This window comes from Micromys minutus (genome assembly GCF_963924665.1).
Source record: "Micromys minutus genome assembly, chromosome: 11".
NCBI classification, from domain to species: Eukaryota; Metazoa; Chordata; class Mammalia; order Rodentia; family Muridae; genus Micromys; species Micromys minutus.
The window spans coordinates 58,900,151-58,925,084 of NC_137980.1; the positions used below are offsets into that span (position 1 = coordinate 58,900,151).

General features: G+C 50.0%; 2 protein-coding genes across 3 annotated transcripts in view; both read left to right on the plus strand.

Moving 5' to 3' along the window:
• The first annotated feature begins 402 nt into the window (after positions 1–402).
• On the plus strand, positions 403–15,509 carry ARFGAP1 (ARF GTPase activating protein 1). Of its 2 annotated transcripts, XM_080925443.1 has the most exons (14): positions 403–501; positions 765–970; positions 3,721–3,784; positions 4,233–4,342; positions 4,633–4,804; positions 5,208–5,308; positions 5,871–5,957; positions 6,428–6,524; positions 8,546–8,602; positions 10,040–10,072; positions 11,885–11,941; positions 12,346–12,405; positions 13,043–13,119; positions 14,087–15,509. In XM_080925443.1, the coding sequence occupies exons 3-14, from the start codon at positions 3,725–3,727 to the stop codon at positions 14,418–14,420; spliced, it is 1,245 nt and encodes a 414-aa protein (XP_080781569.1). In that variant the 5' UTR covers positions 403–501; positions 765–970; positions 3,721–3,724; the 3' UTR covers positions 14,421–15,509. The 2 variants fall into 2 exon arrangements, with proteins under 2 accessions (XP_080781569.1, XP_080781570.1); XM_080925444.1 differs by lacking the exon at positions 4,233–4,342.
• A 2,653-nt stretch (positions 15,510–18,162) lies between these two features.
• The window catches only part of COL20A1 (collagen type XX alpha 1 chain), a gene marked incomplete at its 5' end in the record, with an annotated part of 30,965 nt that continues 24,193 nt past the window's right edge, over positions 18,163–24,934 (plus strand). Inside the window, 4 exons of the mRNA XM_080925590.1 lie at positions 18,163–18,302; positions 19,432–19,526; positions 21,739–21,849; positions 24,387–24,530. Coding sequence (XP_080781716.1) covers positions 18,163–18,302; positions 19,432–19,526; positions 21,739–21,849; positions 24,387–24,530 — 490 coding nt within the window. The remainder of the gene's footprint in view (positions 18,303–19,431; positions 19,527–21,738; positions 21,850–24,386; positions 24,531–24,934) is intronic.

A 24,934-nucleotide genomic window follows, 5' to 3' on the forward strand; every position in this document is an offset into this window, starting at 1 on the left:
ATAAGGAAGGAATTAGTGGCACAGAGAGGCCCAAAGTGAACACAAAACTAAAAACGGCCGGCAAGTAACTCCGTTGATTTGCTGAGAACTGCTGGCCCAAGTCTATTTTAAAGCACGGGTTTGAGTTGAGAGAAGCCACGGGAAGCTCCTTGCTCCCGTCCGGGCTTGATCGGGACCGTGGATTTCCCAGAATCCCGGCTAGAGCGAGCGCAGCCCGGATCCTTGAGATCCGCGGGTGCCCGGATCCATCTGCGCTGCCCTGCCGCATCGCCCACGCTGAGGCACCCCTGCAAACCTGGCGCGAAGCCGAAGGCGTAGACAGACCGGAAAAGAAGCCGCGCCTCGGACTCGCGCACAGAGGCGGAAGTACCGCCTCGTGGGCCTCCCATGAGTCCTTGCAAAGCGCGACGTAGCCGGAAGCTGCTGGCGGCTGGTGGGGGGGATCTGAGCGCCTAGTCCAGCTTGGCACCTCGGCCGGACCTGACCTCCTGGGGGCAGCAGGTGAGTTCGCGGCCAGGACACCGGACACCCGAGGACCCTCGGTTCCTTACCTTTCCGGTTCTCAGATTACCCGGTTCCTGCCCCTGTTACCTTGATTCTGCGGCTCCTAGGCCCCTGGTCCCCCAATACCGCGACTGTCCGAGACCCCAGTCTTCAAGCCCTGACTGAGTCCCCGGTTCCTCCCGCTTCCCCTACCTCCCATGCCCCGGGTTCTCCAGTCCTTCGACCGGTGACGTTCTTGTTCTCCGGACCCCAAACTCCAGGATCCCAGTGTGCGGCCGTCCAGACCCCCCCGCCCCCGGCCTGTAAGCCTTGCCGCCCTTCAGCCTAGCGGTTGCGTGGATCTACGTGGTCCCTCAGCGCTCTGTTCCTGAGCACTCTTGGACGCAGACAGGTTCTGCACAGCCCGTTTGGCCGGGAAAGGGCCTCTGCCCTTCACTTCGAAAGAAGATTCTGTCCAGAGGTGCTGGTAAGCCAGGCTTTCTAGTCTTAGCTTGTTTGATCTTTCCCTTCTTGGCTTTTGAAGTGAGTCCTCTGCTGAAGGAGGAAAACCAAGACAACCCAACAACAGACCTCACAGGACCAAGCTTCTAAACTTTTTCTCCACTTGTACATGGGTATAGAAGACTAATGCTGTTTGCCCTCTTAAAGCACTCACAAGGCAGACGTAATATACTCTGTTTCGGGTTTCTTTTTCTGCTGTGTTAATGTTTATAGCATTGGAGCCCTAACTATGGTCCTGGACAAGGTGATGGATTATATCATCTGTTCTTCAGAGTGAGGAAGCATAACATAGCTACAGGTTCTTTGTGTTCTCTGGATGGTTGTCACCCATACTGTAGCCTTAGGGCTAAGCTGTGTTCCCAGGTGTCCCCTTTGACCTCAGGTGTTCATCATGTCCTAGTTTAAGAACCAGATGTTCTCTAGTGTGACATGTAGCTTAGTAAAGTTTGAAAATATCTTTATTTGCTTCATTATTTACTAGTGGGTCTGCTTAAAGGAAGAGTATTTTGTCGTTTTTTATTTCGGCTCCTAAGAATTCTTAAAGGTGGGTGAGATGGATTACCAGGAGGGGTGCTTGCCACAAAGTCTAGACTACCGGAGTTTGATCCTGGAACTCACTTGGTGGAAGGAGATAGCAAGCACCTACCTTCTAGGCTTCTAGGCATGCACTTGTGAGACCACCCAAGAAAGTTTTGCTTTGTTTTGTTTTAAAAAGAATTCCTGAGGCCTTTTTGGAGCCATATTTAGGCTGGTGAAATTGAGGAGATTCTTGTTTTCATGTTATTAAGCAACACTTAAGATAACTGATTTCTCTCCAGTATCCAAAAGTTTGCCACACAGGAAGAGTTTCTTAAATCCAAACCAAGTTAGGCATGGTGGCACCACCTTTAATCCCAGCACTTGGGAGGCAGAGACTGGCAGATCTCTGTGAGTTCAAGGCCAACCTGTTTTGCATAGTGAGTTTCAGGACATCTAAAGCTATGTGGAGAGACGCTGTCTGGAGCCAGATGACCTTGCTTCGCACATTTAGTCCAGTAGCTGAGACTTGATTTCACTCAGAGATCCAGAGTAGCCTTAGGAGATGCTGACTTCTCACCTTTGAGGACAGGCAGCCATGGTGCTTCAGACACTGGGACCAGTACGGAAACATGCCATGGATCTTACTTACGGCCATTCACATAGCAGCTAGCGAAGACTCCAGAGAGCTTTGGAACTCAGCTCTAGCGGAGTCTCCCCAAATGCTCTGAGCTGTCTGGGGGTATGCTGAGTGTATGCCCCGGGTGCTAACTTCTGCCCGAATGAGTCACGTCAGTGCCAGAGTCCTACATGCAGAAATCTGCATTTGTGTGTTCACAGTTGTAGGATGCCATTCTAACACGTGATCTATGCAGTAAAAAGAAGGTAGAATGAACTAGGATTTACTTTCAAACAGCTACAGAAAAAAATACTTAACATCAGACCGATGGGGAAGTCATGCTAAAACAGAGAGAGTTTAAGGTGTAGGAGGATTGGTGGGCTGGGAGTCAAGATCCTTTACAGAACGCCATATTTCTGCAGACTTAGGTTTAAAATGAAATACAGGATATAGGTCAGAGGTGTTTTGTTTTGACTTTTATGTGAACCTCCTATTAATGCTCTGCCTACCTCATGAGTAGAGAATGGCCACCTTCAGTCTAACAGCAAGTGAAGTAGCGAGGTGCTAACACGGAAAACCTGCAGCTTCTGTCAAACCGAGTACTAATCTGTTTGTGTGTGTGTCACCCCATGAATTAGAGGACGCAGCATGGACCCATTGGAAAGACCATACCTGACTGGTGGGCTCGAGGCCCAGGTCCTGCACCCAGTTCCCTCAGTGCTGATGTGTGCAATGCCACTGGGATTAGTTTATGTCCAGCTGTGGTTGGCACAGTCCTTTCCTTTGGGCTGTCCTGAATTATTTTACTTTTTTAGTCCTAAATTAAATGGACCACCAGGTAAAAGTCAAACATCGTTGAAACTGTCAGATATAGAGCAATGATTAGGGTCTAGGGAGATACTTCTGTGTATGCACGAAGATCTGAGTTTAAATCTTTGTACCTACATAAAAGCCAGACATGACTACACATGTCTATGACCTCAGCTTTGGGAAATGGAGATAGGAAACAACATTGCTGTCCTCAGCGGTGGCCCCGGCAAGTGATCTGCGTTTATTATATCCTTTTCTGCATTATTTCAGTTTTGCCTGCTCGATGTCCTCATAGAGACCGATTTACAGACTCTTAACACCATTGCCAGGGATACTTCCTTTCCCCTTGCTGCAGCCTGAGGACTTTCTACTTCCTACCCCAGCTTGGAGAGCTGGTTTGAGGCAGTTAAGTGCAGAGTACCCTCTTCCATCGGGGCACTGCTCTTTCAGGGGAAACAGACTGAGCAGCCAGTCTTCATTAGTTTTATAAGGCTACTCCTTTGACAGAGTATTTTATCACTTATTCTTCCTGGTGGCACATCGTGGCTGAACTTGTACTTTGTGTCATTCCTGAATATATAACTGCTTGTTGTGCCCCAAGGTGTCCCTCCTCACCGAGAAGAGCCTCTTTGGTAAATGGCTCCTGTACTGTGCAAGGCTACCACTGTCTGGCAGATCTTAGGGAAGTCAACATTACACAATGTTATTGCACGGCTAGTTCACTTTCTTGCATAGTAACCCATCGTCAGGGTTTGTTTTCCTCCTTGCAGTACCATGGCCAGCCCAAGAACCAGAAAAGTTCTTAAGGAAGTCCGGGCACAGGACGAGAATAATGTGAGTATGAGCCTTTGGGCTGATGAGTGTCTTGGTGTCGCATGCAGCTGTGTCTGTGTGTCCCTCCTTGGAGAGGCTGGTCATGGCCTAGGGGAGCAGCTAGTAGTTCCTGGTGCTCACTAGTGCGGCTTGGGGCGTGGGATTTCTGTAACACCGCTCAGGCTGTGCTGAGGATGTTTGGTCTCCTTTCTGAATATGTTTCTCATCAGAGGTTCTTGATCTTCATGCCAGTTTCTGGGCAGCTACTGCCACCACCTGTGTTGTCCGAATCCACATCCTTTGACCAACTTGAGCAGCCTTATTAAGCTTATGGGTACTCACCCTTTAGTCTGTGCACATGTGACCCGCTCCTCTTCTGCATCCTTTTGGGACATCTATTGGGTCTTTAGGGTCCTTATCCTACTCTGAGCTGCCTGGTGAGTTGCGTGTGCTTCCCACTCCTTTTCAGGTTTGCTTTGAGTGTGGTGCATTCAATCCTCAGTGGGTCAGCGTGACTTATGGCATCTGGATCTGCCTGGAATGCTCTGGGAGACACCGTGGGCTTGGGGTGCATCTCAGGTCAGTGTGCTGCCACTTGGCTCCAGCACATCCTGCATCTATCCTGTGTGTCTGCTGCCCAAGCTGCTGTCTGACAGGATATTAGGGGGATGTTCTCCACCGTTAGGTGGTCCTCACTCCACTCACTGGCCATGATTACCAGCTGTTGTCCAGCTTGCCTCTATGAAGCTGCTTCTGGCCTTTGCCTTGATACAGGAGGCACCCGTATCTAGCTCAGGATGTGATCTTGGGTTGGGAGACTAGTCGGGTCCTCTCGTGCTTGGTCATCAGATCAGACTTCTGGTTTCTAGCTTTGTGCGCTCTGTTACAATGGACAAATGGAAGGACATTGAGCTGGAGAAGATGAAAGTGGGTGGGAATGCCAAGTTCCGAGAGTTCCTGGAGGCACAGGATGACTATGAACCTAGCTGGTCACTGCAGGACAAGTATAGCAGCAGAGCTGCAGCGCTCTTCAGGGATAAGGTAAGGGCCAACCTGGCTGGCTTCACACAGATGAGCACATGGCACACCGTGCTGGTGGCCAGATGTTGTTTCATTGGCTTTGGGAGGCAGGTTTCTCTTCTCACTTTGAACATCTATGGAGGCCATGCACTGTCCAAGAACAGGCCAGGACAAGTGAACCCTGTTATCCCTGTGGCAGGCTCTGATCCAAGGAGGAGAGGAACAGTGACCATAGTGCCTTAGGATGGAGTAGCTGCAGACCCTCTGAGGGGGTCAGATGAATGAGTCCTTGTGCATTTGAAGTTGGAGCCACGGTTCATTGACACTCTCATTGACATGGGAGCCCTGGTTCATGGCTTGGTGGTATTGGCTTATAGCGTTGAGTGGGTGGTACATCTCTTCATGTCCTGTCTCATCTTGTTAGGTGGCTACTTTGGCAGAAGGTAAAGAATGGTCTCTGGAGTCATCGCCTGCACAGAACTGGACCCCACCTCAGCCCAAGACACTGCAGTTCACTGCTCACCGGTAGCTCCTCTGGCCTGCTGGTCAGACCTCAGCTTCACCCTCACGTTAGTGGTAGCTTAGGAACCCCTTAGAAACCTCAGTTCCTCCACTTGTAGAAACAGCTCTAATTGTGAGCTAGTCCCAGAAGTCGGAGAGAGAAGTAGCTGTTTACATTTCTGAAACTGTATAAACTAGAAGTAAAAATGTACCCCAAATAAGAAGTAGCATCTTGCCCTGTTGTGCAGTAGGGTCCCTTCCTCTTCCTGTAGGTGTGTCACACGACCCTGTCCGAGGACAGTGCCTGTGGGGTTGTGGGTTATGCTTTTGCCTTATGTGGTCACTTTTGTCTGCGCTGTTGGTCACACCACTGATGACAGCGCCAGTGCATTTCCCAGTTTTGAGCCTTGCCTGCCATTTCTGGCAGGACCAGGGTTTACTGTCCACTCTTAGATTGATACAGAGAGCCACTGGACTTCAGCTGGTACCTGTTTTACCCCAAATATGATATATAAAATGTCCTTTTCACAGACTGTGTGGTTAATTTGATGCTTTGAAGTTACTGACCTTTAATCTTCTACTTCAGACCCTCTGGCCAGCCACAGAATGTAACTGCCTCTGGTGACAAGGCTTTTGAAGATTGGCTGAATGATGACCTGGGTTCCTATCAGGGGTAAGGCCTCTCAAGCCATAGATAGCAGAAGGCAGTTGGGAGCATCTGTGACAGGCCTGCCTGCAGGAGTTTACTCCACTGGGTTGGGGCTTTTCTTTAGGGTAAGCTGGGCTCACTCCTGTATGTTTTCACAGCATGTGTAATCTGGGGTCCACTGTGGCAAGCCCCGAGATTGCCTAGGTTTGAGTGGAAGTTTTGAATGTGGAGGAAATTCAGTATTAAAAATGATGCATTTTCTTGCTGGACTCTACCTAGCTTGTAAATGATGCGTGATGTTTTCAGTAACCCCACTTACCCGGGGCTACAGGTCTTATTGTGGAACCTCATAACATGTGGTAGAAAGTATCTGAACAGCTCCTGTGCCCATTGTCCAGAATGCAGGGCGTCCTGTGAGAGGGAGGGGTATCTCCTAATGACCACGGTCTCACTGTTGATGAGTGGCTCTGGCTGATGTCTGTGTCTATCTTCAGTGCTCAGGAGAATCGCTACGTGGGGTTTGGGAACACAGTGCCACCTCAGAAGAGGGAAGACGACTTTCTAAACAGCGCCATGTCATCCCTTTACTCGGTAAGAAGGCCTAGAACCTGCAAAGTGCCTGCTGCTGCAGACATAGCCAAGGGGGTTGGTTGTCCAATGCCTAGATATGGGCAGTGTGGGTAGTTGGGGGCTTTTGATCTGATTAAAGACCTTTTCTTGTTTACCTTCTTTTAAAAAATGGCCCTTTGTTCATATCCCAAAGGTATTCAGCCACTTATTCTGGCCATAAAACATGCACATCCATTTTACCAAGGTAGATTTCCTCAAAGAACTAAAGGTTTTCTGTGGAGCCTGTCTTCCTCTTATATCCATGGTACATCCTGAGTCCAGCAGAAGGCTGAACCAGCCTTCTAGCCTGTGTTGGGTAGACTGACTCTGAAAGTGAGGCCCTGAGCAGAGGTTGCCCAAAGTTTTTGGCATTCTCCTGGGGTGGGGGCCACCTAGGCTTGCTTTTCCAAGAAAACTAATGTTTAAGCTACTTTTGTTTGTCTCGGTGTTGTATTGTGTCGTAATCATAAATGCAAACACCCTGGAGGACTGGCAGGGGTTGCTGTTAAGTGGGCTGAATGCTGAAAGGGAAAGGAGAAAGAGATTGTGGGACACACCATTATTAGTCCCAGCACTCGGGAGGTGGAGGCAGGGGGATCTCCTAAGTTCAAGACTGACCAGGTCTACAGAGCAAGTTCTGTGACAGCTAGCTACCCAGAGAAACTGTCTCTAAAAACAAAGACAACGACAAACCTAATAAAAGCAAGGAAAGGCTTTTTATACTGATCTTCCACATAAGTGTGTAAGTGGGATAGATGCTGTGAAGGGGAAGAATGCCAGCGGCTGCTTTGCTGCTGCACATGCGCACTGCAGTCTAGACGGACGGGCACAGATGGAACACTGACATTGCCCTTTTCTTTGTGTCATGGATGTTTATTCCGTTAGGAATGAATTTTTTTTACCTTTTTCTTTGTTTGTTTTTTGAGACATTCTTGTCTGTGGCTCTGTGAACTCATGTGTAGACCGGACTGATCTCGGATTTGCAGTTCGATGCTTCATCTTCCTTATTGGGGTTTCAAGCATGAGCCACTGTGCCTGGTTCAAGATTGTTTTAAAACTGAAGTTGAGTATTGTAGTGCGTACCTGTAGCCCTGGCTCTGGCTCTGGCTCTGGGGAAGCTGAAGTAAGTAGACAAATTGCAGTGAGCTGAAGGCAGGCTGGGTTACCTAGTGAGGACCTATCTGAAAAACCGAAGATTTGCTTAAGCTGTCCTCTTTGTCCCCGAGGAGCGTCACCGTGGTCCGACCATGGCAGACACAGTCACTCCTCTCCTGCTTTCACATGGCTTGTCTTTAGGGCAGAAAAGCAGAATTTTATTATAAAGTCTGTTGCTGTTATATAGTTCTTTTTCTTCTTCTTCTTTGTGGCAACTCATTTTATAGACCAGACTGTCCTCAAACTCAGAGATCAATCTGCCTCTGCCTCCCAAGGAGTGCTCCACGTAGGGCCCTGTAGAGTTTTATTTAAAGCCCCTCCTCATCATTTGGCATCTTATTCCCTGTCTTTTGCTAATCACCCTTTTTCAGGAAGGCCCCTGAATATAGATGTCTCCTGAAGTGTAGTGGTTCCTCTGTGCTATCCTGAGGGCCAGAGGAGCAGGCCAGCTTTGGTTTAAATGGGATGTATTTACATTGGGGGGTATTGGTGAGTAGACAACTGAACCTAGAGGAAACCCTGTAACCTCTGCCCACCATGGTCTGCTCCTTTGGAAGGAGGAAGGAAAGATGTGGGCACAAGCTCAGCCAACTCCCTTTTAGGACTGCCCAAGAGGCCTGGTAGCCATCCTGTGCTGTGGTTGTTGTTTGAGTTCTTCCTCTTGGGAAGGACTGTGTTGTATGCTGCAGCTGGCAAGGGGAATGTGGATACGTAGCACTTGGTTGCTTTTCACTGATGACAAGAACTGTGGAGGTATTGGAGGTGCCATCTGTGGAGCTGTGCTGAAGTGTGGAGACTGGCACTCACAGGGTCTAGAAAAGCCTCATCATTTCCTGCTGTTTTCTCAGGGCTGGAGCAGTTTTACCACTGGGGCAAGCAAGTTTGCATCTGCAGCAAAGGAGGGTGTAAGTAACTGTGGGATGCATGCTGTCCACTACGGGCCTACGGCTCTGGGAGAAGGGTCCTGGGGTCCTTGAGGCAGACAAGCATGGGCCTTGTCCACTGCAGGGTGCCCCAAGAACCCTTACTGTAGCAGAAGGTGTTGGGTTTTTGTGTGTGTCAGACAAACTGCTTCAGAGCTGACTTGATTTCACGTGGGTGAATAGCCTTTGCGTCTTGAAATAGTCTAGTTCCTCTCGCTCACCCTACTTTAAAGTGAGAGGAGAATTTGAGGATTCTAGTTTGTAGTGGTAAGTATTAAAAAATGCACGTCGATCTGTTCCAGGGCACCATTGCCACGCTACCTGCAGCTACTGTCTGTTCCTGGTGGTCTCTCCAACCCCAAGGCTAGCCGCCCTCTCCCGGCTGGCTCTCTGCCTTGAAATTTGCTCACATTCCCAGCAACCCGGTAAAAATCAAGACTCTAGAGGCTTGTAACTCATCAGTCAGATTTATATCAGTAAATTCCCACTCCACAAAATGTCCATACAATAAACTCAGATCCAATTGATATGATATATTCTGCCCACCTAGATAAGACAAGTTGTCCTATAATCGTCCCTTATAAGGTAGTCATATCTACCTGTGGCTATTTAAAGCCACATGGAGATGGATCATCTTCTTCCTTCTCCATCTTAACTTCTACCCTCTCGGCTTCTCTACTCCTTTCCAAAACTCTGTCTCCACTGTACTTTTTCACTGCTTGATCACAGGCCTTGCCTTAACTGTGCCTGCCCTCACCTTAATACCAACCGCATTAGTTGGGATAGACCATGCTCTATAGGGAGCATGTCTGGCTCTGGCTCTGGCACTGAACGACCTAGCAAGCACTGATAGAAACCAGGTGTGTAGACTTGGGGCCTGGGGTTGGGCTGTGTGGCCGTGGTACAAAGAGGAACAGGGGTAGAGGTAAGTTGGTCCACTGGTCCAGAGGACACAAACAGTGCCTATAGCCATCCAGACAAGCTAGAAGCCTTGTGTCTACCTTCTTTGCCCATTTACTGTGCAGCAGTTACCGGCTGCTGACAAGGTATTTTCCCTCATCTCTAGAAAGGCTGGTGCTAGGGGAGATCTGGATACCTTCCAGCTTGGGCATCTTTAGACAGGCCTACCTTTTCATAAGTTAGCTACTATGATGCTCATATATTGGACCAGTAGGGGCAGGAGTGGCTGCTGGGCTCAAATGTGTCTTAGCCTCACCAGTTTGTGGGCTTGTTACAGTATCTGTTAAGCCAGACCTCCCACAGCAACCTGGTCCCTTAGACCTGCTGTCAGGTTGGTGCTGACTTCCTGGGTGCTTGCCAGAAGTTCTGGAACTAACTCCACCTGGGCCCCATAGAGACAAAGCCTATGGTCAGGGTCAAGACATTTGACTTCAAAGTGCTGCTTTGTTTTCCTTTTAGGCTACAAAATTTGGATCTCAAGCAAGTCAAAAGGTAAAGTGGAGAAGCTTTTACTCTCTTAGTCTTGCCAGGTGGTGATGGTGCACACCTTTAATCCCAGCACTCCAGAGGCAGAGGTAGGCAGATCTCTTGAATTCAAGGCTAGTTTGGTCTACAGAGCTAGTTCCAGGACAGCCAGGACTACACAGAGAAACCCTGTCTTATAAAGCCAAAAAGAAAGGAAGAAAAAACAAAACCAAAAAGCAGACCCCAGCAACTTCAGTCATATCATGTGCAGTGTCTGGAAGCACCCTGGGCTAGGTGCTCAGGGTCTAAGGTTGTAGTCCTGAAGAAGGTCCTCTTCTGTCCTCATAGTGTGCTCACTTCAGGGCTTCCTCAGCCCTGTCTACCGTAGCCACTGATAGACATGAAGCCACAGTACCACAGCTGCCTCATATGGGAAGGGTAGTCTAGACCATGGCTCTCAGCCTTGGCTCTTCACCTGGACAGGTGTCACCACATCTTCACTTGGCAGCTTGGCTCCTGTGGCCGTCACTTACACAGTCTTCAGCTTGGCAGTTTACTTTTCTTCCAAGCTGAATATAATAGTTGCCAGGCTTTGAGCTCTGGTCTCCATGGTGAGGTCGGCAGGATTTTAGGTCCTGTGGCCTGTAGCACTCTATTCCTGTACATTTCTGCCTCCCAGGCCTCTTCAGCACTAGTCACCCACCTTGGAGAAATCTTCCTGGCTTTGCCTCAGTTTCTGAGTTCAGGTTCCTCAGGCTTATCATGGAGTCTGGGCTGTGATGAGTTGGAACAGGGAGATAATGATGCCAGGACCCAGACTGGTGGGGGTCTGCTGCAGTAATAAAAGTAGCCCAGGTTCAAGAACTACACCATGAGACCCTTTTTATTAGAAAAGAAAGAGAAAGAGAAAAGGCTAAGGTGAGGGTGTGTTCTCAGCCACTTCTGGGCATTGCTAATGCAACTCCCACACCTGCTCTTTCTCTGTAACTGCCTTCGTGCCTACTGGGTCAAGTTTTGGGGTTACAAGCAGCAGTCAGAGCCGGTAAAACCCTGTTCGTGCTGGTGCATGCTGCCCTGTGTCTGTTGAGCATGTGCGTTGCTCCTGGCTGTATCTTTCTGCTTGGGTCACCTGTGTGCTGCTCTCACATCTTCTTGGCCTGTTGGTGCTGGAAGCTCATCTTCCCCAAGATCCACAGCCCAGGTGTTTCCTGGGCAATGTCATCTGGGCCCAGTGAGCTCTGGAGAAAAAGACTGTAATTCAGTTTTTATTTCATGGCTTAAGTATCCCAAACCAAAGAGCAGCTGGAATTATGCCCTGTTGGAAAGGAGCCTTCCTATGCTGGTGAATTATCTCCCTTCAAGCCTTTTACTTGGACTTGCCTTGAGGTGAAGGTCTGGGCAAGTGACATTTCTAGGTTGGCTCAAAGCTTCTTGGCCCTTAACATGGAGGAACCAGGAGAGGCTGTACCCCTTCTGCTCTTTGTCTTCCCCAGCCTTTCCTCCATCTCTCCATCCAGCCACCCATACACACTCTTCTCCATGTAAGAATCAGTGCCTACTGCAGGAAATGGGTGAAGAGTTGTCTGCAGTTAGACCTCTGTCCATCTGTCCATCCTTCTGACTGTGGACAAGAGCCAGAGCTGCTTCCAGCATTGTGAGGGAGCTCCTTTCATATCGACTCCTCCATTCTGGTCGCTTCTGTGACGCTGCTTCCCACGCAGATCCAAATCCACCACCTCCCTTTCTGTTGAAAGCTTGTGCTGTGCTCTGCTTGCTGTGCTTACTGACCAGCAGCCGATGCTGCTGTATGCAGAGCTCACACAGCATCTCCTCCCACAGGCTTCGGAGTTGGGCCATAGCCTGAATGAGAATGTTCTCAAGCCTGCACAGGAGAAGGTATGGGTGCGTTTGTGTCCCACTGAGGCTCTTTACTTACCTGGGAAATGGGTATGTTGGGGATCAGCAAAATCTTGCCTCTAATTTTCTCTGGTCCACGTAGCCTTGGGCTCCTTTTTTTAGTCTTCCTGGTCAGTTCCCAAAGATATCCCAAGGGCACCTCTTTCCTTCTTTCTTCGGTGGACCAGGCCACAGGCCCTGGTGCTGATTATCTGCAGAAGTGCATCAGTAGTCCCCAACCTTCCTCGCAGCACGAGTGGGCAGCAGTTGGCTTCTCCAGAGGACACAGGGTCTTTTGGGTTGATGGAACTGAAACCAGATGGGCTCTTGGTAGAACTTGGGGAGCAGGTCTTTGTGCACTCTGGACTTTCAGTCTTCCTAATGATGCCCTTTAAACCGCACAGGTGAAAGAGGGAAGGATTTTTGATGATGTGTCCAGTGGGGTCTCTCAGTTGGCATCCAAGGTAGGGCTACCCTGCTGACTGCAGCACAGCCAAAGCCAGTCTCCATATTCCAGGTACGGAGCCCTCCGGGGTCATAGGCCAGCTGAGGCAGTGACCTCTGATTTCTGAGGGCTTGAGGAATATGGAGACAGCTTGGTTGATGGGGACTTGCCAGCCACTAACCTGTGTTTCTTTTCTGTCTTGCTGTCATTGGCCTGTTCCTTGGTAAGTGCCATTGTCAGCTTTTGCTGGTCCTGTGATCTCAGGCCTAGTGGGATGGGGCGGGGTCATCACATTTCACAACACAATGGCATTAGAGGATGTCTCCTGAAGACTTCTACTACATTGTAGTAAAGACATGTCCCAAGTGTCTTGTGACGTCAGGAAGACCATGCCTTTTGCTGTGTATGTGGCATTGCCCCAGCCATCACAGAAACTGCTTCTGCAGAGAAGGCAGAGAGATGCTCACAGCAAACTAAGCAGCCGTCAGCTACTGTTGCTTTAGCACTGCTGCTGTGTTACTATGTACAAGCATGCATGTCTGTATGTGACACTCCAGGTTTTGTCTTAGCAGGGCAGAATCCATTTGTGTTGGTGTTTTAGAGCCTGAGGTGCTGTGTAGAGTGGGGCCCCAACTTGGTTTCATGTCTACTTCCAGGTCCAGGGAGTTGGCAGTAAGGGTTGGCGTGATGTCACTACTTTCTTTTCTGGGAAAGCCGAAGACACTTCAGACAGGTAATCCGTGTCCTCACCCCAGGCCCTGGGTCCCGTGGGCCCCCTGAGAGAAAACTGGTGGCCTGGCCCATCACCCTCTCTACCCAGTGCTGTACACAGTTCTTTACTAGAGGCACAGTGACTGCCCTCTCACCCCCACCACCAGTGCCCCCGGATCGTGGACAGAAGGCTGCATCATCTTTCCCAGTTTTAGTGATGGATGGGAATGAGGGATCGAGAGACAGTCCCTTCCAAAGTTCCATGTCTCAGTGTTAGGAAAAGGATAAAGAGAGTGGGGGTGAGGGGGAGTGGATATGGCCCATGGAGATGTGGGGGGGCCCATGCTGGGAATCCCTCCCCCTGAGGGACCAGCCACACGACAGTATAGTACAGAATAGTTTATTCAGGTCATGGGGGAGTTAAGAGGGTAGTAGAGGCAGAGAAAGATAGAGAAGAGACGAATAGAGGAGTAGAAGAGTAAAGGCATGAGCATGTGGAGATGGGGTGGGGAGGGAAAGTGAAAAGGGGTAAGGGGAGGGAGCAAGAGAAGCAAGAGAGAGAGGAGGGAGCAAGCAGCCCCTTTTATAGTGTCAGGTAACTGGGGCGGAGCCTACCTGGCTGTTGTCAGGTAACTGAGGGGTGGGGTTTACAGAATCCCAACACTCAGCACCAGGTTGGAGCCTTGCCAAGCCAAGTCAGCTCTCTCAAAGAAAAAGGTCACTCACCTGTTAGGGTACTCTGAGTCTACAAGGGTGGCTAGGAAGCACTTGGAAAGGCAGCAACCTCTTCCTAGCCAGGAAGAAAGCATAGAGTTGTTACAGGCATTAGCCACACCTTGGTCAAATATAGGCTGAGCTTGTAAAGCAGTGAATGGGTCTTGTTCTAGAGAGCCTCTGAGACTTGAGCAGATTGGGCAGCTTGAGGGATATAGGAAGCACAAAGTATCTTTCTGTGACAACTATTGAGATTTTGTCTCTCTCTGTAATAGACCCTTAGAGGGCCACAGCTACCAGAACAGCAGCGGGGACAACTCTCAGAACAGCGCCATAGACCAGAGCTTCTGGGAGACCTTCGGAAGTACTGAGCCCCCCAAGGCCAAGTCCCCAAGCAGTGACAGCTGGACCTGTGCAGATGCCTCAACGGGGAGGAGGAGCTCGGACAGCTGGGATGTTTGGGGCTCAGGTTCTGCATCCAACAACAAGAACAGCAATAGCGATGGCTGGGAAAGCTGGGAGGGAGCCAGTGGGGAGGGCAGGGCAAAGGCCACCAAGAAAGCAGCCCCATCTGCAGTCGATGAGGGCTGGGACAACCAGAACTGGTAGGAGCCTTGCTGCACCCTGACCCGGCCCTGCCGGAGGCTGCTGTGTTTGCACTTTACCCTTATTCCTCCTTCATTTGACCTCAGTGTGAAGACAGTGGCTCAGGCAGGACTTGAGTTGGTGCTGCCTGCCTGCTGTAGGGTGGCTTTCTCTTAGACCTCAGGGGACATGTCATCCACTTGCCTCTTGGGTCCTCTGAGCAGCCTTCCTGGACTCTGGGTTCTTGGGACCCAGGCACTGTCTCTACAGCCCTAGCACAGCCTGGGACTGCAGCCCTGTGCAATGTCAGCCAAGCCAGACATCTGTTTTCGTTGAAATGTCTTTTTAAACTTGAAAGGTCTGCTAGTTCTTTCTTCTTGAAGAAAGTGCCTGGAACCTTAAAGCTGGAAACGAAATGACAAAAGCAATACTGGAGCTCACACTGCCACCAACACCCTCACCTAAGTCCACAGCCTGTGTCCTGTGCTGTGAAACTCAGTTTGTGACCCTCTGCCTTTCCTGCATCAGCCTGTCCAGTCCTCAGTTAAATGGGACAAACTCTCCACAGATGGCCACACAAAGCAAAGCAGACTGGGCTTTGGCCCTCCTTGGACACCTGATTTGAACTCGGCCAACCCTGGACAGCTCAGAAAGGAGAGTAAAGGGGCTGGGAGTGTTCTCAGCATCCCTGCCACTCCCACCTGGTACAAGGGAGCCTGAGCATGGAGGGGCTGAAGGGCCAACTGCCATTGCCAGGGTCAGGCATCTTAATGGGGAACCTCCACTCAGGCAGAGCACCTGCTAGTGTTTGCCATGTATTGTGTCTATGACAGCCAGGCCGTCTCCCAGTCCGCTCAGGCTGTTCAGAGCACACTTGGTCATCTCTTCCTCAGCATGCAGCTGTCCTTCCAGATGACCCCACTTCCCACCCTGTGGACTTTGTGGAGCACTGCAGTTGAGACCCATGTGCTATCAGTGGTTGATGTGACAGCCGTTCCCTCCCAGGATCCCATGACTGCTGTGTGCTGTGGCTGGAGAGACCAGCTGGGGTCTCTGTCTCCTTAAACCCACTCCTGTCCAACCCTCAGTTTGACCAGCAGTGCATGACGTGAAGTTCTGTGGTTTGTGTGTCTCATGTTTGCTCCTGTTTTCTGGTGTTGAGCTGTCTGGGCCCTAAGGTTCCAGGGCTTGCCCCACAATTTGGGTTCATGGTTCTCGGCAGAACCGATAGGCCTTAGGTTTGGGGAGTTCTTCCGGGTTTTGTCCTCAAGTGGACATGAAACTCCTTGGTAGTCGGGTAACAGGACATCTCACAAGACTAGGAGATACCCAGGTCTTGTGCCAGATAGAGCAACCACAGGCAGATGAGATCAGAGGTCAGAGACTTGGGGTGAGAAGCCATGGGGCTGTTGAGCACACCAAGTCAGGAGTCTGAACATGGAGGAAGGACCCTCACTGAAGCTGGCACATCCCCAGAATGAAGGAGTCCTTGATTTGGTGGACATAGGGTGATATAAGGGGCATGGGGTCTGTTGGTTCTGGTCTAGGAAGTTGCCCGCCTCAGGTCATCTGGGAGTGGCAAATGGCCCTAGCTACATACAGTTTCTTGTGGTTCTGTGTTGAGTAATACAGAGACTGCATGTTTTGAGGCTTGTTTTAACATAGTCCAGAGTCCTCTATACCACTTCTCTAATCCCTCAAAGAACAGGGTGAGTAAAGCCCAGGGCACGGTACTACGTAGGGCCTTTGGCTGCTTCTTGGAGCCTGTGTGTAAGGAATCTGCCAGACTATATTCTATAAACCCTAGAGAGCCCTTCCCTTGGGTATTGTAAGCAAACATGTGGCAGGTACTGCTTGGGCTTCAGGGGGTCCTGGTTAGACCTTAAGTTAGAAAATCTGAGCCTAGGTGACCAGCCCTGACTGTGGTTAGGCACGTAGCTAGGAAAGTGGGAAAGGAAAAGGTAGTAGTATCTTTGGCTCTCTGCTTGTGGCTTGGGTGAACAACCTTTCCTGGGCCATGTTAGTGGCCTGGGTAATGGTCTCCAGGGACCCCATGTCCTTGGAGCAAGTGGTGGCTTTGGCTGGAGATGGCTTGTGGGAAAGTATGGAGCCTCTTGTGTGTGGCCTGCAGAGGTGTCTGTCTAAGGGCCAGGAGTTGTGCTGATACTTCATGCTGCCTGGAAATGCCCTGGGAGCCCTTGGTCCTGCTTCCCCTGTACTTAGCAGTGGCAGGGTTTACTGGGAGCAGGCCCATGCCCACACTACTCCCAGCTGGCATACTCTACACTGCTTACCTTCCTGGCCACTCCAGCCTGCATGGATTAGGCAAGCTCTGTCTCCCACCAAGTGTCATAGGTGGAGTTCGTCCTCGTTTGGCTGAAATTGATCTGGGCCCCTAGTCAGCTGTTGGGAGTGTGGGTTTTAGCATCAAGGGATTCTGGGTCACCAAGGAAGAATATCAGTCTCTCGAGTCAGGTTTCGCTCCAGACTTCCTGCCCCAGACAGCCAGACCAGGGGAAACTTTGGGTCAGCCCTGCTCCTTTGAAACCATTAAGACAGTATTCTGAGTGTCTGTTCCATGTGATCACATCTGCTACTTGTATTGTTACTCCCATGTTAATAGTCCCTACTGTCAGGCTGTGGTCCAGGAGGAAGGTGAGCAGGCTCCGGGGCACTCGATTCTGGTTTAGTTTTGCAGGGGTCATGGCATGGATCTCAGAGCGTGGGGGTGGGTGTATACATGCCATTGCTTTGTACAGGAGAAGCAGGACTGATGGGCTGGTAAAAGGGCTAACAGCGTTTCTAGGCAGCATGAGGTCTATCCAAGGATCACAGTGTAGAATGGAGCTCAGAGCTGTGCATGAATGCATATAGGTATTTCAAGGTTCCTGTGAGCAACAGCCACAGATGTGTGTACCCAAAGATTACCAGGACAACCTTTATCTGATCACGGGAGACAGATCGTGTAGGGACTGTGACCCTAGATCCCACATTGTGGGTTGGAACCCATGTGTAGTCAAAAACCAAACTCAGGCTGCACTGAACCCATGGGAACCCTAGAGTGGCTAGGTCATGGACCATATTATCCCTGGCCTAATCTGCTGAGCCACCTTACCAAGAGGTACAGGGTGAGACCATGGAAATTTCTAGGTGGATCAGGAGAGCTTCACTGAGAGCAGAGCTTTCCAAACCTGTGCAGGCTGGAGTGGCTCGGGAAGGTGTGAGTAGTGTGGGTATGGGCCTGCTCCTAGTTCAAGGACAAACAAGGTCACAGACACCATCCCCAACCCTTAGTGATTCGTAGTCTAAATTGTCCTTCCCCCAAATAGGGTGGTCAGAGGCTCCCAATGCTCAGCACCCAGGACTACACACACTGGCCTTTATTCTCAAGAAGCCTCTGGGACCTCCTCTGTGGGACAGACTTACAGTCTCTGCCCCTGGTGGGATCCTCAGTACAGTGTGAAATGGGTTCTTTGTGCTGGGACCACCATCTCATTTTTATAAACAAGCCCCAAGCAGCAGCAGATGGAAGGGAGGGGGAAAGATTTAAGGGCGGGCCTAGTGGTGACATCAGGGAGGGAGCCTTCTCTAGGCTTCAGACGTGTCACAGCCAGACCAAGAAGCTTTGGAAAGTGAAGAGCACTATCCTTGGAGCAGGAGGTTAGTGACTCTTATGGTCCTGGGGCTGGGAGCATGAGGGGGCTACTAGAGAGTCTACAGGGGAAGGGTTAGGAGAAGTGCTAAGACCCCCACAACAAGGGACCAAATGCAGCCTGGAGAACTGAGCATCTTCTCCGGGTCCTGTGAGGGCTTCAGAGGACACTTGGAACTGAGGATATTCAAAAAGGGCTCGTGGGCAGCAGAGGGAAGCTTATGTTCATCAGCCGTGACCGCCCTGGCCATGAGGTAGGGAGAGGTCTGGCTTTAGAATGGCAGAGCCATTCTGTGGCACTTCATAGGCAGATGGGGCAGTGAGCCATAGCACTGACAGCTTAGTGTAAATTCCCTGGATGGATGCATACATGCACTCGAGAGCGGTGCTTCTCCATCTTCCTAATGCTGTGGCCCTTTAAAAAGTTCCTCATGTTACGGTGACCCTCAATCATCAAGTTATTTTTGCTGCTACTTCATAACTATAATTTTGCTACTATTATAAGTCATAATGTAAATATCTGTTTTCCAATAATATTTGCTAATCCCTGTGAAAGAGTCATTCCATGCCTCCCCCAACACACACAAAGGAGTCACGCCTCATAGGTTAACTGCTGTTGTAGGGTATATCGGCCTGCAGCCTTCCTACTGGTCTGGGCTCAGTTCACAGAGAGCTGGCTTCTCTACAGGGGTAACCTTGAGTGCACAGGAAATGCAGGTGCTTTGTTCACTGGGTTGGGGATCTGGGCTCCTCAGGCTCACAAGTTCCAGACTGGGTCATGCCTATGTTCCCTCCTCCAAAATACCACCCCTGGGTGGTGGACTCCACCCCATTGGCCTCTCAAGCATCCCCTAACTTCTGAGAGGATTTAAAGGTTCCCTGATACTTTTCATCCCCACTGTGCCTGCTTCTGTTCTAGTCAGAATTTGGTCTCACATGTCCCTTTTTCTCGAGGGCAAGTCACCCAGTGTGATAACCTTGAATCTATCCAGACCAATCCCAGACACCATGTAGGGCTGCTGGGACTTCCGAAGTCTTGCTACTCTGGTGATCCCCACTGTGTCTTTGTGGGGATGGGTAGATGTGCTGGCCTGGACCCTGTTTGGGGAGAACTAGCTCGCTGCAGAGGGAGCAGGAAGAACATAATGAGGTTGTGCTCCTAAGGGTCCTTTGTTCAGTGGGACACCTCAGCATGGCTTCGGTGCTGGTCTTTGATCCTCAGTTTTCATCAACATCTCCATAAGCCATAGGGCTCTGGGCATCAGACTTGTCTGTAGGGACATCCTGCTGGTCCATGGGAATTCATGAAGAACTAGCTTTCTGGTCAGGGAGGGGGCAGACGGTTCTGTAAATGGTGAAGGGCTTTGACCTCTCCTCCCACAGGCTGCTCAGTATGAGCCTCCAAGGCTCCTACCCCTGCTTCTGCCTCTGGATGTTCTTGGGCACCACCTTGGCACTGGCACTGGGGCAGGGACAAGGTAAGGAGGCAATGACCCCACTGCCTGTAGGAGGAACTCTGCTACAAGCCTTTGACTTGCCACAACAGGCATTTTCCTGTAGAGTAAATGCCAACAGGCAAGCTGGTAGGACAGAGGAGAGAGCACTCTCAGCTTTTGCCTTGACCTTGTGGTCTTTCAGCCTTGCTTAGGGAGGCTTTTTTTTTTTTTTTTTTTGGTCTGAGTTATTTTATGATTACTGGCGTACTCCAGATTTGATCCAGTATCTATGCTGTGCTTAGTTATTCTGTAAACTTCAGTGTGGTCTCAGACACCACATGCATGGTTTAATAGAGATCAATATTCCTGCCTCCTCCCTCCCAAGAAGAAGAAGCCTTCCTACACTCTTGGGTGGGTGGTGCATCTCTCTTCTCTGAACGTGTCTTAGGACACTAGTTTCCATCTGGTCCCTTCCTATTTGGCTATTCCAGGCTCCCACAGGGAACACCTTCCCTAGTATTTTCTATGACCTCCAAGAGATGTGCACAGGACTTGGGGAGGGTCTGTATTGCACACTCCTTCCGGTAGAGCTGCTGGCTCAGGTGGGTCCCTGGAAGACGTGTTTCTGTGTCCCCACTCATGGCTACATCTAGCTCCCAGGAGCAGTATGTATGTTCCTCATGACACCTGATTGGTTTGAACCTGTTTCTGAGATGACACCAATCTCTTCCTGCCACTACTACCCACGGCACTGTCGGTGGTTCTAACTCAGGTTTGCCTGGAGCCCCACAGACTTCCTTTCCCAGCATGCCCAGGGAGGTGGCTGCCCCATGGCCAAGTCCCTCAGCTCCCTTTGTTCCAACAGAGGAACCCCAAGGTGGGGCTTGTAGGCTGCGCTTTCAGTTAGAAGGAAGGCTTTGCTGTATGAACAGCTTAGAGTGATTCTGCAAGGCCCACAAATGCTGTTCCTGCAGTTCAGGTCTCAGCATGACTGGGGTGGGTGGGGCCTCAGAGACCAGCTGTGGGAGGTGCAGCTGAGGTTAGGGAGGGGAACGCGGACTGTCTCTGAGCCGGGAGTGCTAAAACCCCCTAACACCGAGAGAAAAGAAACAAAAAGCTCTTTATGGGCAAGAGTGGGGATCCATGCTCACAGCTGGCCTGTCAGAACCCCCGCCTCATCCTGACACATTCCTGCCTTTCAGTAGGTCACGGTCAGAGCAGCCAAGCCCATCCCAAAAGAGTTCATTCTGAATGGGTCATTGTGTCTGTCCCAGGCACCCTCAGTCTTTGCCTATCTCTCTGTGCCCCAGCACATGGTGGGGACACTAGAAGAGGCCTCTGTCCCCATTTTCCAAAATTAGCTGTCTGTAGCAGAGTCCGGAAGCTTCCTGGGAGGTCAGCACAGGCCCTAAGGTTCTCCCTCCTTCATAACAGGATTACCCTGTCTTTATTTCTTTTTCCTTTTGCTGTGGCAAATGCTGACAAAAGCAACTTATGGGGAAAAGGGTTATTTTAGTTCATGGGTCAGGGTGCAGCCAGTCACACTGCATCCACCATCAGAAAGCACTATTTCAGTTTCTTATAGCCCCTGCCAAGGGAATAGCCCCATCTGCAATTAAAATATGTCTCTCCACATTGTTATCGTCAGCTAACGAAATCAAGATAATCCTCCATGGACATCTCCAGAGTCTGATGTCCCAGGTGACCTTAGATCCACTAAATGACAGTGCTCGTCACCACACTGCCATTCCTAGTTTGAGAGCTGAGGCTTGGTGTGCATCCCACACATACCCACGTGTAGGCACAGGTCTGCACAGACACAGCATGTGCACATAAGCATACAGCCATCAACCATAGCTCCAGCTGAGGTCCTAAAATCTGCCCACAGGGGATACATCCACCTAGCTTTGTGTGTATGGGGGGGTGTGTTTTGTGCACAAGAGTGTGCATGCAAGGCCAAAGACAGCTGCCACGGCCCTGAGCTTTACCTCTGCACCTCTGGTCATCACAGGGCGAACACTGCCCTCCTGGGTGCTGGTGTGGTCCTCCTTTGCAATGGTGGAACTAGACTCCCTCCTCCTGCAACTACCAGTGTGGTCTCATCATGGAAGATCACAAGGATGTGGGATCCTTATGAGGCCACAGACTCTAAAGACAACTAGGGGGCTCTTAGGGAACTAAGAGCTTCTGGAGGTAGTCAGTTGGTCACTGGTAAGTCTGCCTTACACCCCAATTTCCAATCCTCTTGTTACAGTAAGTAGCCGTCTGAGGCTGGCAGTACTGCCTGAGGACCAGCTGCAGATGAAGTGGAGGGAAACAGAGGAAAGTGGCCTTGGCTACTTGGTGCAGGTGACACCTATGGCAGGTATGGAGGGCTGTCTCCCTACTAGGCTTCTCTCTTTCTTCTGTTAGGGCTGTTGGAATTGGGTCTAGGGTCTCAAGAAAATGACCACACAATCCATAGTTTGTTATTCTGGATTTTGGCAAAGCTCAAAGTCTTCCTTCTGCAGAATGGTGTGTGGGTAAGCTTAAGCAAGTAAGTGGGTACACCTAGTCAGAGGTCCCAGTGTGGTTTTGTTCCTAATGAAAAAGGTCTTGTACTTCACTCTGAGTGATCAGATCAGGTCTCAGATTTTTCTTGTCCAACTTAAAGCAACATAGTTGATGAGCCAGGTGCAACTTTTGAGAACAGGATGTAACCTTGAGCACAGACTTAGATCTTAGAAGGTGCAGAAGGTGTAGACAGGGACTCCCCATCCCACCTCATATGCCTTAAAAAAAAAAAAAAAAAAAAGCAACTTTCTTTAAAGATGGAATCTCCTTTGTCTCATTAACACTTTGATATAAAAGATATCACATTTCATTTCCATCTTCTTCAGGCCCGAGTCTTTCCACTTGAATAAGGTTGTGGGAATGAGTTCACACAGTCAGTACAATTCACTGAGCCTGCTCCAGCCAGCTGCTCCCCGCACCATCTTTAGCAGAGCTGTTTCTATCGGTTCTGAGTTCCTTTCCACAGTCACACAGAGCAGATGCAGTTGGAGAGGCCTCTGTGTTCTCCTGTACCCAGAAGGTGCCAGGAATAGCCTGGAATAGCATGCGGTGAGCATGGAGAAGGGAGAGTGCCCGAACCCCAGCCAGCCCTCCATCAGGGACAGGGCCATGATGACAAGCCAGGTGTGACAGGTTACACTTATATTTCAGTATTTCAGGGGCTGAGGCAAGAGGATCCCCTGTTCAAGGCCAACCTGAGCTACATAAATGCTGTGTTTATTTTTTCTGTTGCTTAGAGGAAGACTAATAGCTTTAGCTCCAAAAGTGAAGAAACAGTTTAGTAGGTTGAGGACTTAGCTCAGTGGTAGCATTTGTCCAGCATGTGTGGAGCCCTGGTATTGAAAGAGGAAAGGGAAAAAAAAAAAAAAACCTAAGAATTTAAGCATCCATATTATGTTACATAGAACAGAAAAAGCAAATTCAGGTGAACTAGAAGGAAAAGAATAAATTATAAAAACAAAAAGAACATAAAGCAAAGTGAATCCATAAAGCTAAAAGTTATAAAACACTAACGTAATAGAAAGGGGGACATTGACCAGAGCATTCTCTTTAGTCAGTGTGACAGTCTGTCCTTTTAAAATATTGTCTTCCCTTTCTTCTTCCTTATAATTGAGATACAGCCTCACTATGTAGCTCAGGCTAGACTTGAACTCAGTAATTCTCCTGCCTCAGCCCGTTGCATGCTTAGACTTCAGGCCTGTGCCGCCACACCCAGCTTGAGTCCACCTTCTGCTGCTAAAACAAAACAAATGAAGTTTGCTGGCCTGTGGCTCCCTGCCTGGCCACTGCAGGTCTGGATCTGCCCGCTGTGGGAAAACAGTGTTGTGTTCCTCCCGCGTGGACTCATTCTTACTCCCTGTTGTTTGAGACATGGCTGTGCAAGTACGTCCATAAGTCTAGGTGTCTCTCCTAGATCCATTACAAGGTCATTTCTGACACCACCCCACCCACCCCCAGATAGAACAGGGTTCCTTTGGAATCACATGGTTTTCACTTTGTTCTGTTCTGAGACAGGGTTTCCTTGTATATCCCTGGGCAGCCTGGAGGTTGCTTTGTTGACAAGCCTTGAACTCACAGCCTCTGCCTCTGCCTCTGCCTCCCTCTGCCTCTGCCTCTGCCTCTGCCCCTGCCCCTGCCCCTGCCCCTGCCCCTGCCTCTGCCTCTGCCTCGAGAGACGGACTGAGAGGACGGACTTCCAGGCCTGGCTGTGATTGCTTTTAGTGCTGGAATCCGTCCCTATCTTAGAAGACAGCATTCCAAAGAAGGAAAGGTGGCCGTTCTCCCGCAAACACAGGTTCTTTCAAAGAGGAGACCTCTTTCAGCTGCCAGAGATTCTTTCCCATCTGACATCCATCCTGTTCTCTTCCCTGAACTCAACAGGGATTGGTTTGGATGATTTCTTTTACTATGTACATAATCCATGTGTAATTCACATACCCATATGCACACACATTCATGTACATGTATACCCATATAGCACAAGGACACATAACTCACATATACACACACATGCATTTTGTGTATGTGCATGCAGATCATATATGTAGTGCACATACACCTACCCACATGTACATGTACACATGAATACTACCTGAGGATATATATACACATGGAGCACACATATTCATATACTCCATGTGTACATATGTATGCAAACATACACAACACACACATACAAACATCCACCCACATTCACATATGCATACTCCACATAGTACATATGAAGTGGTACATGCACAAACATGCACAGCACACATACACGTTAAAATGGATACACACCAACCTGCATGTATGCACTCACATGTACAGTAAATTTGGAAGTCTCAACAACTCTCCACCCTCACCTAGGGGACTTGGAACAGGAGCTGATACTGACCACCAAGACCCCCAAGGCCACTGTGGGTGGCCTGAGCCCTTCCAAGAGCTACACCTTGCAGATCTTCAAGCTCACTGACTCTGAGCCGGTCCTGCTGGCACAAAGGGAGTTTGTAAGTAAGTCCTCCTGCACCCAGGCAGTAAGTCCTCCTGCACCCAGGCAGTAAGTCCTCCTGCACCCAGACAGTAAGTCCTCCTGCACCCAGGCAGTAAGTCCTCCTGCACCCAGGCAGTAAGTCCTCCTGCACCCAGGCAGTAAGTCCTCCTGCACCCAGGCAGTAAGTCCTCCTGCACCCAGGCAGTAAGTGCTCCTGCACCCAGGCAGGGGTGATTTGGTTGGAAGGTCTTTGGCTGTGCCCTGAAGCAGTTTGCCTGTGAAGTACTTGGGTCTTTTTTCCCCTGTTCCTGACATTGCTGCTCATCTCCCATGAGTCTGAGAGTTCTCCTTCCAGGAAGAGCTCAAACCCCTAAGCTCCAAGTCCCTGCTCCTACACGCGGGGGGGGGGGGGGGGGGGGCTGGT

Coding starts and splice junctions, on each gene's coding strand:
- ARFGAP1 (XM_080925443.1), top strand. CDS start 3,725: ATGGCCAGCCCAAGAACCAGAAAAGTTCTTAAGGAAGTCCGGGCACAG. Junction 5,309..5,870: donor CTGCAGTTCACTGCTCACCG/GTAGCTCCTCTG, acceptor CTTCTACTTCAG/ACCCTCTGGCCAGCCACAGA. Junction 10,073..11,884: donor GATCTCAAGCAAGTCAAAAG/GTAAAGTGGAGA, acceptor CTCCTCCCACAG/GCTTCGGAGTTGGGCCATAG.